Below are 18,601 nucleotides of genomic sequence, written 5' to 3' on the forward strand. Positions count from 1 at the left end.
CAATGTGACTTTTTACAGACCTAACGATAAAGTATCTGTCAGATTGATGGAGAATCAGGAACTTTAGGCCACACACACAGTCACATGTCACACTTGGTCTTTTGTCTCATCGGCTCATCACCTTCATTTGCATCACAAGGAACAGGAAGACACCCGCCACATGTCAACACACTCTGATACAAGATACGGATGCTTTTAAAACATCTGTGTGCTCAATAAACTCTTTTCCCCTTCATGTTTTAATGCTATGTAAACGTATTAACAGTCAGAAAAATACTATGTCTTTACATTATGTACAAAGTGTGTCACTAACCAACGCTGTTTCAGCTCTGTGCGATGGAATACAGGAAAAGTTTCTAATCTCCTTTTTATAATTGAGGAGTTTCTACTGGTGATGGGCCGGCTACATTAAGCTGTAAGGCAATGCACTGGTGAGCGTGTTGCTGCCATCGAGGCAATGGCACAATGCAGTTTGAAAGGCAAGTGGTGTGAAATGGTCAACAGGGCTGAACTTTAGCTACAGTTTGTGCCACTCGTGTTAAACCATAACAAACGAGTTACCGAGTTGAACATCATTAAAAAAAAAAAGATAAATAATATGTATTTCTCATTCAGGTAGCCGGAAATGATATAAGTCCTTCCTCATTTTGTACGTCACAATATTTACGTTATTGACTTATTATACAATGTATGACCTTAACATGACCTTGATCATTTTTGCTGACCCTGATATGCTCGTTGTGTTTACTTGAAATCCGAATGTCAAAAATATCTTTGTCAACATGATGGCAGAATAAACAGCAAGGTTTTCCTAACCTTTTATTTATTGTTTTGGCTGTGTTGTTTTATTTTATCTATGTCTTATGCATTTCAAATATCTTCATTGTAATTCCAATTTCTTTAAGAATTAAAAGTTCATTGCTCTTTCAAATGTCGTACGTGCATTTCTGTGCTAATATTTTATCATTATGTGAATTGCATACATTAGTCTTAAAATCGCAATACAATTGTTTATTTCAAATATGTCTGGGACAACATATCATCCAACACTAGTAGTTAATGTGACAGACATAAACCAGTTATTTTGTATAAAAATATTTATACAAAAAAACAATTAAGAAATATTGACAATTTATAAATCAAACATTGCATTATTGTGCAGCAGAGTATTTATATTTAGAAACAAATATGGTAGCCGCAAATTACATATGTTCATGCCCAATTTGTACGACATGAAAAAAAAATCTATAACCTTTATCTTATTCTTTTTAAATCAAATTTGACTCTTGTGACATACAAAATCAGTTATTTCCAGCTACCTGCATAGAAAATGAAGTCGGAACTTTGCAAACAAATGTTTTTTATCGTGTTTTTAACAAATAGAATATATTTACCTCCATGTCATTATAAGAGATTCTTGAAATACCTTTAAAGCAGCGGCATTTGTTGTTAAACAACCTTCTGGTCTGTTTATTTTTCAGAATAACAGATGCTCTGTGATTCATATGTAATGCCGATACATGAGAGACAAAAACTGTGGCTGCGCTGAGTCATGACCAGTTATTGTTAACCTAGAGAACATCTGAGATGACGACATTCACAGCAGACTGTCAAAATAATCACATGACTGATGATCATGTCCGTGTTGTTTCAGAAGTGTTCAATGCTTTCCTCTCAAAGCATCAGCGTTGATCGTGTTTTTAGCCTAGAGTATACAGGAAACGTTTCCTACGTGCGCGTCTACTCCATGATATTATGGAGGCGTTTCTAACACATTTACAAACTACTGACACTTACACACACACACAAGGTACAACAAGTACCACAGTCGGTATACACTGGTTTATAATCTGTGACTTTATATGTTGTAGTAATATTAATATACCAGGGATTTGTAAAAAAAGTGACATTGCAGTTTAAACCAGTTTATCAGATCTACATCTTCATCATGCAGAGCCAAATGAATATACTCTACGTTTACGTTCTCTGCTGGTACAAGGCCACTGAGATCTTTATGAGGTATCAAGCAAAGGGAACAAAAGGAAAACAGGAGTGATTCTCTGCAGGAGGACGCCACGCAACGAAACTAAAAGACACCATTACAGCAGCAAGATAGGACAAAACAAATCCTGAACGAACCCTGAATAAAACGGACACTAAAACTCTCAAATTGTCGGAGCTACTTAGCAGCATCATAAAGTCAGTGGTGTTCAACGACGACATCATCACAGACACCTAGCGTATACAGTTACTAGACAGCTAAGCAGGCAAAGAGGCTCCTGGGTAAAAACAACAATTTGCCATTTGTCAGTTTAGTTAATGCCGCCCTCCCTTAGCAAAAAAAAAAAAAAAAAAAAAGGGAGGTTGTGAAAACAACAGCAACAAAAACAGGAACTTGCGGAGCAGTTCATTGCATCGTGCTCTTTGTAATTCGTAAACCTGATACAGAATCAGCTACTGGAGGAACCGCAAGTGTGAGAATAGCTTAAAACGTCTTTTTGGATTCCTGTCTTTTGCATGATATGAGAGGATTCGTCTGCATTGTAGAAGGCGAAGAACGTTTACATCAAAGTGTCTCTTCTTTCTGGTCTTTTTGCAGTCTTGTTTCTACCACATTTGCTTTATTTCCAGCCTGGTTTAGCACCTCTGCCGGGCGTCATCAGGTCTCTAGAATATACAGACTTTTCAGAAAAGCTATGAGTCTTGCGAACATCTTCCCGCGTTGGGGGTGGCGGTGGAGTCTCGCTGCGGTGGGCGCTGCGACTCGTTGCCTTCACGCTTTGCACCCGTCGCAGGCTTGTCCCTTGTGGCCGCTCCTCGCTGGTCTGAACCGCTGGCGACAACCTGTTCTGCTTCACCGGGGTTTGCCGACCTGGAAGCGAGGGGCTGCGAGACGGGGTGGAGGGGACGGACGGTGCAGCCAGCTCCTTCTTGGTCCTGGAGGTCGAAGCCACGGTGTTGCGGGCGAAGCTGGGGAGGTCGGAGGAGGTCTTCGCACTGAGCGTGTGACAGCTGCTGGTCTCAGAGGAAGCTCCACCCTGAGCCTGAGCCTGGGCCTGAGCCTGAGCCTGAGCCTGGGCCTGGGCCTGAGCCTGGGCCTGAGCCAGCGCTCTCATGGTGGAGCGACACATCTTCTCCTCGGGCGCAGCCTTGGGGATGTTCCTGAGCGGTTTGGCGCTCGGCTTGTGCGTGGAAGCCTTTCTCGGGGTCGAATCGCGTGCCCATCTGGAAACGCCGGCCGTGATGCCTCCCCTCTGAGCTTTGGACTCATCCGGAGGCAGACTGGAGTGTCGAGGAGGTCTTGTGGTCCTCTCGCTCCGTCCTCTCGCCGGGGTGCTCTGGTCACGGAGAGGCCGGCGCAAATCTCCACCATCATGCGCCAAAGTTCTCTCTGCTGCCTTGATGCCGCCCGTCCTCGTGAGCTTGCTAATGGGCACAACTTTCCTCATGCCCTGGCTCTCGCTGCTGGTCAGCGTTCGCACGATGCGTCCTCCGCCGCTCTTCGTCGCTTTGCTCTTTGCATTCGCTGGTTTTCTGCTGCTTCTCTGTGCATCTTTCTCCGCAGCTTGTTTCCCCTCAGCCGTGTCGCAGCTCTCCGAGTCCCACTCTTCTGTGATAGCAGACGGGGTCATGGATGCTGCGTCCACAGATTTTGGAGCCGAAAGCTCACTGGTTGAGGTGGACTGGTTGTTTGGCGACATGGAATCCAAATTAGAAGACAGAGAGCTGGGATCGGATCTCCTGCAGCCAGTCGTTCTGAAGTGAAGTCCCTCTTTCGTTAGAGATAAGCTTTCGACCTCAGAGTAATCAGAGGTGACAGAGCAGTCTGTTTCTGTGCAGTCTAGAATATAAACCATTGGTTTCTTATTGGATACAGAGGGATCTAGTGGGAGGGGAGTATCGCAGGTTGTTGAGGAAAATGTGCTGTTGTCCTCTTCTTCTCTCTCAGGAGACACGCCGGCCTGTGTGAGAGGATCTATTTTTCCTCCCCAGGCCACCTTGGGATCTGCTCCTCTTTCTAAACCGTTACCATGTCGGAGGATGTCCAGATTTACAGGAAGTGACTGTCTCTCCTTTTCTAAATCAATCACCACGACATCCCCGTGGTTGACAAAGTGCATTGGATTACTGTTATTGTTTGGACTAGGGAGGTCAAAAGCTTGGGGAACTCTAACTAAAGTGTGCGTCTCCAAACTGACGTTCATGTGTCCGCTAATGGTTGGGTTGGGGAGATGGGCGGATTTCTGAAAGACACCAAAGGGACGAGGCAGAGCGCTGCCCTCTGACACAGATGAGTAATTATTGTTGTTGTATGGTTCGTTATCATTCAGCCCAGAGGAGGAAAACCTGGCCAGCGGGCTGATGGGCTCGGTTTCCGCACATGGAGACGTCACCTGTCTGTCGCAGCCCAGCTCACGGTTGTCGTCCTGGCCTAAGATCCAGGGCGTCGTCCTCCGCTGCACGGCCCGGCCCGACCGAGGTAGGCTGTTGAACTTGGAGTAGTCGGTGGGATTCCCAGAGCCTCCGAATAGCTCCAGGTATCCATGGAGATCTCGGTCCGCTATGGAGGTCATGGTGTGACGGTGGCGGCGGGCGCTGGCGGAGCGTCCCAGCGGACTGTTTGGGCTCTGAGACCTCTGCTGGAAGAAGTCCAGCAGGCCTTCCTTGGTGAGCATCTCCACGTCGTTCTCGCTGCTGCTCCGACCAAATCCACCGCTCTGATCTGCACCCGACCAGGCGAACCGCTTCTCCTCCAACTCTCGCAGACGACGCTGTCTGGCTGCTTCCTTTAACTCACGGTCCGCATTGTCCTGAGAAAGGTGGAAAGTAGAGAAATGTTTAGACTCAAGTAGGAAGACAGGGATACAAATATATCGTAATATCAAACAGGACGATATCCACATTTCAAGCATATTTTAACCTCTAAATTCACTCATCTTTATGAATATTTTCAAGTTATCTCAACATGGCCCTTACTTTTGTAGTTTTAGCTATGATTTATCACAGCACAGTGCTTTGTTCGACTGAATAGGAAGGAGCCACCAATGCTTGGTTCTCACGAATGCGTTGGTGTTGATTGTTGGTGCATATGAAATTCTCCAACAATGGGAAATGTATTTATGTGATCAAAGCTCCCCCAATAAAGAGACATTTTGAAAGGAGATCAATGAATGACATCACACAACAACTTCCAACAAAGTCTGATTAGACAGGTTGTAAATAACTAATACTTTAGCCAGCACTTAAACCACGTAATTTGGAATTAAAACCTAAAGTGAGCCCACAGAATGTCAGTAAAAATCCGTAACTGCACAAGAAAATCGATTGAATCAGGAAGTAATTCTGTGTTGAACCTGGCTGTGAGACAATATTCTCCCAGGGGACAATTAAGTTAAAGCTGCAGTTGACTGCAGTGGACAGTTTGGCTATTAATCTTACTGTTACATGTTTTTTTTTTTTTTTTCATCTTGCAATTAAATTTGAGTAACGTGTTTTTTTTAAAACCTGTGTTTTTGTCGCATTGTGTTTCCTGCCCAATCTGACCTCTTTTGACAATGTTTATGTATTCCTTGATCACAGAAATACAACGTTACTATTACCCTCTAGAATGAGGTACGACTCGACAAAAAAGTTGTAAACTAAACCAGAATCATCATTTCCCCAAAACCGACCTTCACAGCTTTCTTGAACTTGATGCAGAAGTCCTGGAAGATGCGGAAGCACTCGTCCAGCTTAAAGGTGTCCTTGTCTTCACAAAAGAAGTCGATGAGAGCGTTGCCCTCTTTACGCAGGTCCAGCCTGCATCTCTTCAGGTCCTGCAGCGTCCGCGCTGAACTCTGAGACATCAGGCACATGCATATTTCATTATAACACTCTTATGGGTGTCTTTATCTAAAGCACTTGAGTCAGCAGGGCCAGAAATGTACAGTGGCCTGGATCCAGCTTTCTCTACATGTGTCTGTGTATATAAAGTATTTCATAACTACTGCTGCTGCTTCACCTGCAGAAACGGCTCCAGCATCTCCAGAAGCTCCTGGTCTCCTTGAATTTTCTCCTCCAGGGTTTTAATCCGAACATATAAGGAGGAAAACTCCACCTCGATGTTTTCCACTGAGATTCTACATGAAAACATTACAGCAGGGACATTCAAGTCAGGAAAATGTGTTTAGAGACAGTGCTTTGTGATTATCACATTGTCCTTAATGCTGAGCGTGATAGAATTTGACAGCAATTTGCTGAACCCACTATCAGCATGTCATTCGTTGAAGGTGAAGATAGGAACACTGTGAGAAAAGCGTTCACATATCCTGAGGGAGGGAGGGAGGGAGGAGTATTCTTGGCAGTACTGGAGCTGTACTGTCTCCACTCAAGAGATGAACTTGTAAAGCTGATGGAGCCTGACAGCCACCAGCATCACACTTCATGACTCTCAAAGTTCTACAAGCCTGAGTAATGAGACTGGACGTTGTTGTCAATTCAGCAATAAAGAACTAGGTATTCAGCTCACTGCATGTAAAACATTGAAGAGAGGGTATTATGGGAAAATAATAAAGCTAAACTTGTAGTAAATGTTGGAGTAACGGGTGTCATTAAATAGCATATGAAGCTGTTTTAAATGTGATGGGTTCAGGACGATATAACATAACTAAAGTTCTTTAACAAAACGACAAACCAAATTAAGTGTGTTATAACTGAACAACATTTAGGGGGAGAATATTCTAAACTTAACAGTCACTATAGATGTGAATTGAAAAATTGCGCCATTTAATGTGTCTTTTGTCACTACTATGTTTTCGACTCAGTCTGAAGTTTACCTGGTTGCACTCTGGACATCCTGCAGTTTCTCTGGAAACTTGAGCAGCTTCTCGTCTTTTTTCTTCGCCTCCTGCGTGGAAAGAGAGTGAGACGGATCACATGGATTAGATCCAAACTGATTTGGTTGCTGAGCATGATTCATAGGCGTCATTGCATTGTGAAGGTAGGACCGCTCTTTGTTTGGTTATGTAAGTGCCTCTCCAGCCTCTCTTGGCTCTTTTCTGTTTCCTGTCACCATCTGCTGTCCACCAGCCCTCCTGCAGTGTGTTTACTCAACTACCACTTCTGAGAAAGATTTATATAAAATGAATTATTTGTGTCTGACAAGTGACTGTCTCTTATTGGACTGAAATGTGTGTCTCACTTTACTTTCATTTCACATATTTGAAGTTTTGTGTGATTTAACTGCAGTGATCAGGATAGACTAATATAAAATATTAATAGGATGAAATCAGTGTCTACTTATATTAGAGATACCTGATCATTTTCTACAAAAGAGTTCCTATATTACAGTACATTAATTAGTACCTCAAAGATAAAGTACGAATTCAGTACATTAACTTTTTCACATGTGAAAACAGTGCTAAGTACAGTGGGGCAAAAAAGTATTTAGTCAGCCACCAATTGTGCAAGTTCTCCCACTTAAAAAGATGAATGAATTTTCATCATAGGTATACCTAAACTATGAGAGACAAAATGAGAAAAAAAAATCCTGAAAATCACATTGTCTGATTTTTAAAGAATATATTTGCAAATTATGGTGGAAAATAAGTATTTGGTCAATAACAAAAGTTCATCTCAATACTTTGTTTTCTACCCTTTGTTGGCAATGACAGAGGTCAAACGTTTTCTGTAAGTCTTCACAAGCTTTTCACACACTGTTGCTGGTATTTTGGCCCATTCCTCCATGCAGATCTCCTCTAGAGCAGTGATGTTTTGGGGCTGTCGCTGGGCAACACGGACTTTCAACTCCCTCCACAGATTTTCAATGGGGTTGAGATCTGGAGACTGGCTCGGCCGGCTCATCCTCCTGTATACCGGTGTGCCGGTGTACCGGTGTTTTCACGGTACCGGTGGACCGGCCGGCTCATCCTCCTCTAGCTAGCAGAGCTAGAGGAGGATGAGCCGTCCGGGAGCTAGAGCAGCCGTCCCGGTAGAATCCCGGTGACCGGAGCACCCGATGGAAATAGGTTCGTTCACCGGCGATCACCGCGCATTGCATGCTGGGTAGATATATATTTTTTTTTTTAAATTCAATAACTTTATTGAGACATTTGTTCATACATATAAAACACAATATCTTAAGTTGATGCCACGAAGGCTGCAATATCATCTATTATCTTTATTTAATGTTTTATTATCTTTATTTAATTTTTCATTAAATTAAATTTTCTTTATTTAATGTTTTATTATCTTTATTTAATGTTTCATTTTCTTTATTTAATGTTTTATTATCTTTATTTAATGTTTCATTTTCTTTATTTAATGTTTCATTTTCTTTATTTAATGTTTTATTATCTTTATTTAATGTTTTATTTTCTTTATTTAATGTTTTAATTTCTTTATTTAATGTTTTATTATCTTTCCGTCCGGGAGCTAGAGGAGCCGTCCCGGTAGAATCCCGGTGACCGGAGCACCCGATGGAAATAGGTTCGTTCACCGGCGATCACCGCGCATTGCATGCTGGGTAGATTTTTTTTTTTTTTTTTTTCTTGTTCAATAACTTTATTGAGACATTTGTTCATACATATAAAACACAATATCTTAAGTTGATGCCACGAAGGCTGCAATATCATCTATTATCTTTATTTAATGTTTTATTATCTTTATTTAATTTTTGGTGTCTTTTATACTGATAACAAGTTCAAACAGGTGCCATTAATACAGGTAACGAGTGGAGGACAGAGGAGCCTCTTAAAGAAGAAGTTACAGGTCTGTGAGAGCCAGAAATCTTGCTTGTTTGTAGGTGACCAAATACTTATTTTACCGAGGAATTTACCAATTAATTCATTAAAAATCCTACAATGTGATTTCCTGGATTCTTTCCCCCCATTCTGTCTCTCATAGTTGAAGTGTACCTATGATGAAAATTACAGGCGTCTCTCATCTTTTTAAGTGGGAGAACTTGCACAATTGGTGGCTGACTAAATACTTTTTTGCCCCACTGTATACACATTCATGGCTTCAAAAACACAATAGAAGGTATATTAATCCTTTGTAAAGTATATAGATTAGGTTTGATTTATGCAACCCAAAAAGTAAACCTGCAACAATCAAAAGCACTGTGAAGCTTTCATCATTAAACTTTATGCTGACATTGTGTCAGAGAAGTGTTGACATAGCAATTTTCTGACGCACTCACTTTGCCGTATCGTGTTCGTTTACAGACGATAGTGCATCTCTTTAAGGTATTGTGTGCGTCATATTCTATAACCGAAGCCTTCACTCACCATGGCGACAAAGTGCAGCAGGTTCATCCCCGGCTTGTTGGCTTTGGTGTCGGCCAATGAGAGGAGAGATGAAAGCTTGAAGCCCACAGCGTTGCCCGCGTAACCGCCCTAAAGAAGCACAGAGGGACCAATCAAAGATCACACAGAGACACAGCAGGATGTTGAAGGATAAAGCTGGTCATAATCTGTATTTCTTCTTTGTGCCAATGATCCAATTAGATTTTTTTTAAAGCAATAATTTGATAATTTTCTTTCCAGGAGTTTAAAAAGAACATCACAAATTCTCATTTTTCTAGACTAATTAGCTTAGCTTGAAGACTGGAAGGTAGGGGTAATTATTGAGCTTTAAAATAAGTGATTTCTTACCTTAAGACAGAGTATTGTCTTTATGCTATGCTCAGCTAAACATCCCTTTAAAATGCACAATTTACTCCTGCGTAAGAAACAATAAACAGAATCTAAAGTGTCCAGCTGACTAAGGAAAGAACTTCTACCTTTACATTTAAAAAAAGAAAAGTAAATTATTTGTACAATAATGCCAGCCTTTTCCTTTAAATCAGACAGAAAGGAGAATGATGTTTGTGTATTAAGTGAACATAACTATTGTACTCACAGCGTTCATGATGTTTCCGGCTTGCAGCACCAGATGCAGGATGGCATGAAGCTCCTCGCAGCTCATCAGCTCTATATGATGAGATCAGTATAAACTCACTTAAAGAGAATCCAGAGCAGAATCTCGGCATCCCATTACAAAGTACTTCACTTTAGCAGCACCACACAGAACGACTGTCAGCAGGAAGAATGAATCCTACTCATAGAAAGATGAAATAAATGTATTTTTGCATTTCGACCAGCTGCCCTCATAGTTCTTAAAGAGAGGATAAATGCAAAATACTGTTGAAAGTTTGAATTAATTGGTGTCACAAAATTCGACTAAATTTGTCCCGCGGGGTGTTCAGCTGATGTCTCTGCATTGCAGTGAAAAGGTCAAAGTACTGTAGAATAGGGTTTAAGAAAAATCCAATAAACCACAGAGCAGCAGGACAGAGTGACTCAGCTGAAATGACACAGGCTCAAGTGATGGCTTCATTAAAAAAAGGCACTGTTCACAGTTTCTTGGTCAGTTTATACATTATTATAGTTTATAAATACCCAGAACATGTTTGATACAGATATGTGTGTATAAATGGGTGTGTCATTTTACTTTAAATTACACATTTAACAGCACATGTCATTTTTAGCATGTTAGCGGCGTAGCTCAAGGGATGCGATGTTAGTCGGTCAGACTGAAATAAAACTTATGATGGATTGTTGTGAAATTTAGTTCAGACTTTCAAATCTCTCATAATTGAATTTAACAAATTTGGTGAACCCTTAACTTTTTCTCTAGTGCCATCACCGGGTCAATAGGTCCAATACTTTGGTTTACCAAATAGTAAATAAGTAGACAGTAGAAAAATAATAAATAATGAACTTAAATAAAATATAGTCGTAGACAGAATGATCAGACAGAATGTATCATTTATATGTAATAAAAAAATCAACAGTACAAAGATGACACAGACTCTTCTTTCCATTCTGTCCCCACATCATCATATCTCAGGTGACACAATCCTACTTCTTGTTAAGCCGCACGTTGACAGCTCAAATATCTGGGTCACCTGTCTGAGCACATGTGACTGTGTGTGTGTGTGTGTGTGTGTGTGTGTGTGTGTGTGTGTGTGTGTGTGTGTGTGTGTGTGTGTGTGTGTGTGTGTGTGTGTGTGTGTGTGTGTGAAGGCAGCAGAGCCGTGTGTTGTTACCTTTAGTGGCGACGCGGACGACATCGATCTCGCGGCTCATCACGGTACAGGAAGGGAAGAACTCTTCGCGGAGGACAATGGCCTCGATCCGAACCTCGAACCTGTAAGAGACGAAGAAGAGAGACGTTAAATATGTGATCTGAGGAGAAATAACATTTTGAGGATGATGGATGAGGAAACAGGAGGGATTGTTAGTGGAACATTATCTATTAGTGACCTTCACAAACTTGTAGAGCGTGAACAATTACAAGTTGTGAGTGGATTCAAATTTTAATTGACTCCAACCTCTCCTTCAGATGTTAACAAAAACTGTAAAAGTCCAGTTATTGCTAATTTCTGATTCATTAGATATCACATGTCCACAGAGGCTGCTAAGACGTTTCTACTTACGTTTCTATTATAATATAATATAATGTAATATAATATAATATAATATAATATAATATAATATAATATAATATAATATAATATAATTCCAATTCATATCAGACAACTGAACACTTAAGATCTTTCAGTAACCAATTAAAACAAAAGATGATTAATACATACACATGTCAACACTAAACTCTCTTTTTGCTGCTGCTATCTTTATGTCCTGCTCATTTTCAATGTTGTTACTTCATTTAATTATTACTTCTCAATTATCTCACCCCGCACCTTTTGTACTTTAATGTGATATTACAGAGAAAATGACAGGAAAAAAATCCATAAAATTGGAAAAATTACTTAGCAGAAGTAACTTAGACAACCTTTGCAGTTACATTTTATTAAGAGATGACAAATGCCAATTTTTGCCAATTCTGGTGCATTACAGATTAAATGCACCGTCCCCAGCAAAGAAATGCTTACATACAGATACAACACTTTTTGTAAGAACACATGTGAATGAGGTACAAGTTCCCTGGAAAATTCCCACAAAATGCAAATCCTTATTCACAAAATCTACTGTCCATCCTTTTCTTCTTTCATCAACTCTCCCTTTGACTGAGACAACACTATGTACACACCATTGAAATGTACTTACCGAGGCACCTGGATCAAGAGGAACATAAAGGAATCCACCAGTGTCAGCTTGTCCGGGTCTCCTTTAAACGCCTGGAGTTTCTTGATCTGATCAATAGAGAGAGAGGAAGCTTTGTTTTCTGTCTACATTCACAGTCTGTCATCATCAGGTTTGGTCTTTTGATTAAAAAAAAAAATGGACATTCATAAACACAGACCTCCTCTATGTCAGGCAGGAGCTTCAGCAGGTCTCTGAGCAGCTCCGCTCCATAAGTCTTCCCTTCTCCTCGTCGGATGTCTTCAACAATGGAGCGGTTGGACCTGAAACAAATTCACGTTTATTTCAATTAAAGTCGACGATGAACAGCACAGGTGCTCTCTTTTAAATATTCCTCCCCTGTGTTTACAAAGACACTAAACAAACCCCCCAAAATACTGACGCTGACAATGTTCAACTTTATATGTGAGCATTTCTGTGCTCCTTCTTACAAACGATATTCACAGTTCAACACGTCTTATCAATTATGTATCATTATTTGTAGTGACATTGATCCAGGACACGCCCGACTCACTAGTGCTGCAACACAATTCCCGATTACATCACCGCTATAAAGAAAAAAAAAAAACCTTCATGGACAATATCCAGTAAGCGGACACCTCACAATATGACCTAATCCGATGATGCAGCAGCTCGGTGATAACCTTCGTGAGGCTTATAATATTCAACCTTTGTTGTATGAGATACATGTTTATCCAACTCTTCAGGCCACGTTTGGATCAACAATCATAGTAGTTGTAACAGTAGGACAGTCATTTTAGACAATATAGATTTTGAAACTGGCACAGCGTGAAAACTCTTTTGTTACTACATAGGAGTTATATGCTGTGTTTTATTTTTGAGTCTAAATTCAGGGAGTGTTGCATGATTGATTTAGCACTTACACATATTTATAAACCCTTATAAGAGAGGATAAGATATTAATGTTAAAGTAAGGGGATTGCACACACATGAAAACAAATTCTTGAATATTATACTACATTTCTACAAATAAACCCCTTTAATCAACACACTGCTCCTTTAAAGTTACTAGAATGTTATTTTTAAAGTGATATTTTGTGGTAATGGCCGAAAATGTTTGTTTTTTGAATGATGTATGATGAGTTCTGCACTTTGAAATGATATTGCTAACTGACTCAAAGCATTATTAGGAAGGAAAAATTTCCCCGCAGCAGGATAAAGGATTCTCTTATCTTATCTTATCTTATATTAGAGCTGAAAAGAAACACACAAAAAGAAACACAAGCTGTGACGAGGGCCTGACTCAGTGCAGTGAGGCTGACATTCAAATGTCATTGAAATACAGAGGGGAGCCATGCAAATACACCGTCATGCAAAAAAGATACCGAACACACTTTTTGTTTCCCTGCTCCACACGACAGACTAAAAACACCACGCTCAGTCTGGTCTAACACATCTCCAGATTTCAGAACCAATTAATTATTAACAATTGAGAGCTTTGAAATAAGAATTATAAGTTTAGAATAACTGACACAGATTTGGACTCAAACCTCTGTCAAGATTTTATGGATTTTGTCACCTGAAACTGAGATTCAGAATACCATCAGTGTTTTGGTCTCATATCTCCTGGACAGCGGTGTGAAGAGCTCAAACACAGTATAATCAAATGTGGGATATGGAAGTATGATTATAAAAAACAATTAATCATTCTTATTCCTTTTCTCCTGAGTCCTGTATTACCTTTAGGTCAATGAGTGTTTTCCTAAGTGTTCGTTAGCTATAGAGAAAACTGTCTGATACAGAAACAAATATCTCTCTCTCCTCAGTACCTGTGAGGACAGTTTGCCAAATTGTATATCAATTTACCACCCTACTTCTTCCTTGATCTTCTGTACTAATTCTTCACTGTTGTGTCCTCATAATCTTGATTTAAAGACTGTAACATCTCTTAAACAGGGAGATCATCATGAGTATGCTGTATCTGCTGACATTTGTCAGTGAGCTGACATGACGGCCGAGTCACAAACGCTAAACACTAAAATATGTTTATGAAAACATTTGAGGCGAGATATAGGCAATGTAGTTACAATAACCTTGATGCATATTTAATCAGAGCTGCAGAGTTTGACAGTCTGATTGGAGTTCACAGGCAGTGATTGACAGCTAATGTTAGAGACTCCTCTGCTCTGATTGGTTGGTTGGTTTTTATTCGTGGGCGTTGAAATCTTAGGAGCACTGAAAGGAGGCAGAGAAACATGATTTTTCTGCACAGATAATCAGTCTCATGTATTGCTTTCTGGATGTATTGAGGGTTTAAAGCAAAAATAACTAAAACCTTTCTTTATTGAAGTTTGTTTTTATGTTTTTTGGGGGCAGTTTTTTCTTATCCTAACTGAGGGTTTAAGGACAGAGGGTGTCTTTACTGTACAGATTGTGAAGCCCAAATTTCTGATTTGTGATATTGGGCTATATAAGTAACATTGACCTGACTTACGGGGGGATACAGAACAGTGGCATTTCCAATCAAACTGATAAAGTGAACTCACATTTCAGCGCCTATACATCCACCGGGTAAAACTTATTCATGAATAAAATGAGGACAAGTGATCGACGGGGTGTGCCGGATGTTTTCATCCGACACATCTGCACATGAGACTTCTGGAGCATTATTTCTAATCATGGATGTATCAACTCCTCCTCCATAAAAGCAAAAGTTATCTGACCATATTTGGCCTTTAGATCAGTACAAGCCAGCCATTGTATGTTGATGGTCATCAACTGATATACGGGAATTAACAAAAAGCTATGCAAAGCAGTCTTTAGAAAGCACTCTCCACCACCATCGTTAAAACACCAGTGAGGGAATAACAAGTCTTATTAGACTCCAGAGAGAATCTACAACAAGGAGCATCAAACCCATACTTGAGAGTTACTAAGACGTTTCAGGTTGTTTTTTCTTTTCATTTGTCTGAAACCTTTAAATACTCCTCTTCAGTCAGGCAGTGAAACAGAGGGGAAGACTTACTTCTTGAACTGCTTCAGGAAAATTCCCACATTCATCCCCCTCTTGGAGTCAAGGATGCTGATCTGAAAACAAATGAGAGAAGCGATTCATAAATGTGCTGTAGCTTTGGTCAAACACACACACAATGAAACACACACATATGAACACAACCCTCCCTTCTTTTAACCACTCCTGGTCGTTGTTGCTTGTGTTACCTGCGGTACAAATCCCCCCCACCACACACACACACACACTATGGGACCCTGAATTTCCACCGGGCCACACATGGTTCACGCCTCCTTCATCAACAATGGCCTGTACTCTAACAGGTTACAGAACAGTATGTACATTTTTAAAAAAGGCTCCCTCACAAGGCACAGTAAGGGTGTCATATAGCAATTAGACATTATTGTGGTTTGAATGAAAGACGGTAAGTACAGGTGAGGAGGAGGAAGACAAGAAAAGAAGAACAATTACCTTAAACATACAGATATAGAGCTTAAATAATCAATTGCTGACAATATAAACTGTTGTATGTTGTACGTACATATACGATAATACAAACAATTCATTGTTAAATACTTTTTCTAACAAATTAATTTATTACAAATTGAATATATGCGGGTTTTGGACTGTTTGCTGGACAAAACAAGTTACCTGAGGACTTTCTGACAGCATTTTTGTCACATTTCATAGACTGAACAATCAATAAATAATTGATTAATTGAGAGTGACACTGTTTTAGCCCTAATATAATGAATATAGATCTTCTTCCCTAAAGTTTGTGACAGCAATATCTTTAGTATCAACTGTCCCCAACAAACGGCTCACTTTGAGGTTTGACCAGTTGCAGCCAGCTCATTGTGAGAATTATTCGGTTCGCATCCAGTTTAAGACTCTGGTGCTAGCCTACAGGGCAGTGAAAGGAACAGCTCCTTCCTATCTCCAGGCCTTGGTCAAGCCCTACACCCCCGCCCGACCACTTCGCTCTGCTGCCTCGGGCGATGGTTGCCCCGTCGCTCAGAGGTCCCTGCGGCCGATCCACCCGGTCACAGCTTTTTTCTGTCCTGGCCCCTCAGTGGTGGAATGAACTCCCCACTGACGTCAGGACAGCAGAGTCGCTGCCCATCTTTCGGCGCAGGCTGAAAACTCACCTCTTCAAGAAGTACTACCCTGAGCCTTCCTCGTAGCACTTATTGCATTCGTATTAGTTGTTGCACTTACTGTATTCGTATCAGTTCGCTGCACTTATTGAATTCGTATTCGTTTACTGCACTTATCCTATTCGTAGTAGTTTGCCTCTGCACTATACTTTTGCTCTGGTTTATGCTTTAAGATGCTTGTTTAAGAAAGGAGATGCACTTATGACTTCTGGTGACTAGTAGTTCTCTTGAATACCTATGTTGAATACACTTCCTGTAAGTCGCTTTGGATAAAAGCGTCTGCTAAATGACTGTAATGTAATGTAATGTAATGTGTCATGAGTCTCCCTTTGTGTCACGATCGTATTGAATTACAGTTCACATGTTACTTTCCAGGAGTCCAATACATCGCAGGCATGCTTTTGTTGTGTTTATGAACACAAATAATTTCTTACACTCGAAGAAAAGCTGTAACTGAGCCCTGGTACCTAACTTATCCCTGTAGGGATATCTGAATACATACTGGGATCGGGTTAAAGTTTTATACTATAGCATTGTATGGTCATGAATCTGGGACTTTCAGCACGTTATGCACGTGTTTGCAAAAACAATGGAAGTGGATGTTTGTAGGCATAAGGACTCCATATTTACACGAATCAAGCTTGTGTGTTTTCTCGAGCTGAGATTTGTAATGACAACTTCAGGGGCTGAAACAGAATTACAATAATCTAATATTGTCAATTACAAGTTTGAAGGCATTCTGGTTTGTAGACCTTCATCAGGTCAGATTCAGGCCTGACTGTGACTGATTTCTGGTTTCTTCTCAGTTTACAGAGTTTCCAAGGAACAATGAGACTCGATTGTGTGCAAAACTTAAAAAAAAGAAAAGAAAAACTATATAAACCTTACACTAACACCTAACACTTTTCTCGAGTTCTGCAAGTAAAAAGCTGTAAAAACATCGGCACAAAACACAAATAAGGGCACTTATCTCGTAATCTTATTGGTCTAAAGTAAATCCAGGGAATTATTTACCAGACAGGGGCCACTTTCATTCTAAGAGGATTGATGTATAATCACTGTGTCAGCACTCTTAACTCCACCAAAATTTTTCCAGTGTTGATGGTGTCAGCAGACTCACCTCATCCTTGCTGCTCTCCTTGAAGGAGCGAGACCTGGAGACCCGGGTCGAGGATCCAGAGTTCAGTGTCCCCCCTCGTATACCCGTCGCCGTGTCCTCCTGCTGCCCGAACAGCTCCTCCACGGAGCGAACATCTATCTGGTACTGCTGCTGCCGCACCGCCATCGTCCAGATGTTGGGCTTCCCTCGCACCTTCTCCTCCGGTATCGGCTTCCAGAAGAAGCTGCGGACGCGGCGCTTCTTCCGGGCGTTGTGGTTGGTGGGGGGCGGAGGGGCGGCGGCGGCAGCGGAGGAGGCGGGGGAGCTTCATGCTTAGAGGTGTGAGGGGCGTCGCCGAGGGAAGGTGGGGCGGTGCGAGTGTGTCCGGACATAGAGGACGGGTCAGAGGTGGTGATGGAGGAGGTGGTGCAGCTGCTCCCCTCGCTGCTGCAGCTCTCTGGCTCATTGGTTGTGGGTGAACTCATAACAAGCATCACAGAGATAAACAGTCAGCATATGAGCTCTATGCTGAGAGACTGAATATATCTGACCAAGTTGGTTCCTCTTTTTATAAAATTATTTCCAAAGGATTTTATTTTTTAAGTGCGTCAATTTTGCTCTGACGAACATCAAAATGCTGCAGTGTGCGTCCCCTCACTGCCGGAGGAAGGTAGATGTCCCTTCATCTGGTCACAATGAAGGGAGCGCGTCCTTTGATTCTGTCCGTCTCCATCACTCGGCTGGTCGTCCATCGTGCTGAGCGGAGCCTTTGAAGGTTACCTCCCAGTGGGAGAGGGCGGGCGGCGGCGATGGCCATGGAGCTAGGAGAGCAACAAGAACATACATAGGACAGGATTACACAGAGGTAGTCATGCGTGTTGTCGTGGACAATCTGAAATTAGGGGGAAATTAAGGGGGACAGATCAAAAGAGAAGGGGTACCAAGTCAAAGGGGCTCACAATGAGGGGAAATGGCAAATCCTATTTTTTTTTTCTGTTTTTGAAGGGCTTTGAAGTCAGGCTCTGGGGTGTGTAACGGTCAAGAGACATTACACCCACAGCTTAGCTTCTGTTACACAGTTTGGTATCATTTTCATTCTTGAAGAGTTCTCATGTAGCGGGCCACTAAGAGAGATAAAAAGTTATTGCAGGTTAAAACAAAAACAAAAAAAAGTCTCCGCTGCTCTTGCATCGGACGGACACATCAGTGAATTTGTCAAATACATAAAGAAATTCAATGCAAATAC

The 18,601-nt window shown here is 41.2% G+C and overlaps 1 protein-coding gene across 1 annotated transcript; it reads right to left on the reverse strand.

The window, feature by feature from the left end:
• Positions 1–2,379: 2,379 nt before the first annotated feature.
• On the reverse strand, positions 2,380–17,908 carry fhdc1 (FH2 domain containing 1). The gene is given in 12 exon segments (XM_054604757.1): positions 2,380–4,811; positions 5,673–5,837; positions 6,002–6,119; positions 6,816–6,886; positions 9,267–9,374; positions 9,880–9,950; positions 11,069–11,169; positions 12,093–12,178; positions 12,289–12,391; positions 15,115–15,176; positions 17,377–17,651; positions 17,654–17,908. Coding segments are annotated over 12 exon segments (3,546 nt in total). The 5' UTR covers positions 17,850–17,908; the 3' UTR covers positions 2,380–2,621.
• Between the last annotated feature and the right edge of the window lie 693 nt (positions 17,909–18,601).

This window comes from Anoplopoma fimbria, chromosome 9 (assembly GCF_027596085.1).
Source record: "Anoplopoma fimbria isolate UVic2021 breed Golden Eagle Sablefish chromosome 9, Afim_UVic_2022, whole genome shotgun sequence".
NCBI classification, from domain to species: domain Eukaryota; kingdom Metazoa; phylum Chordata; class Actinopteri; order Perciformes; family Anoplopomatidae; genus Anoplopoma; species Anoplopoma fimbria.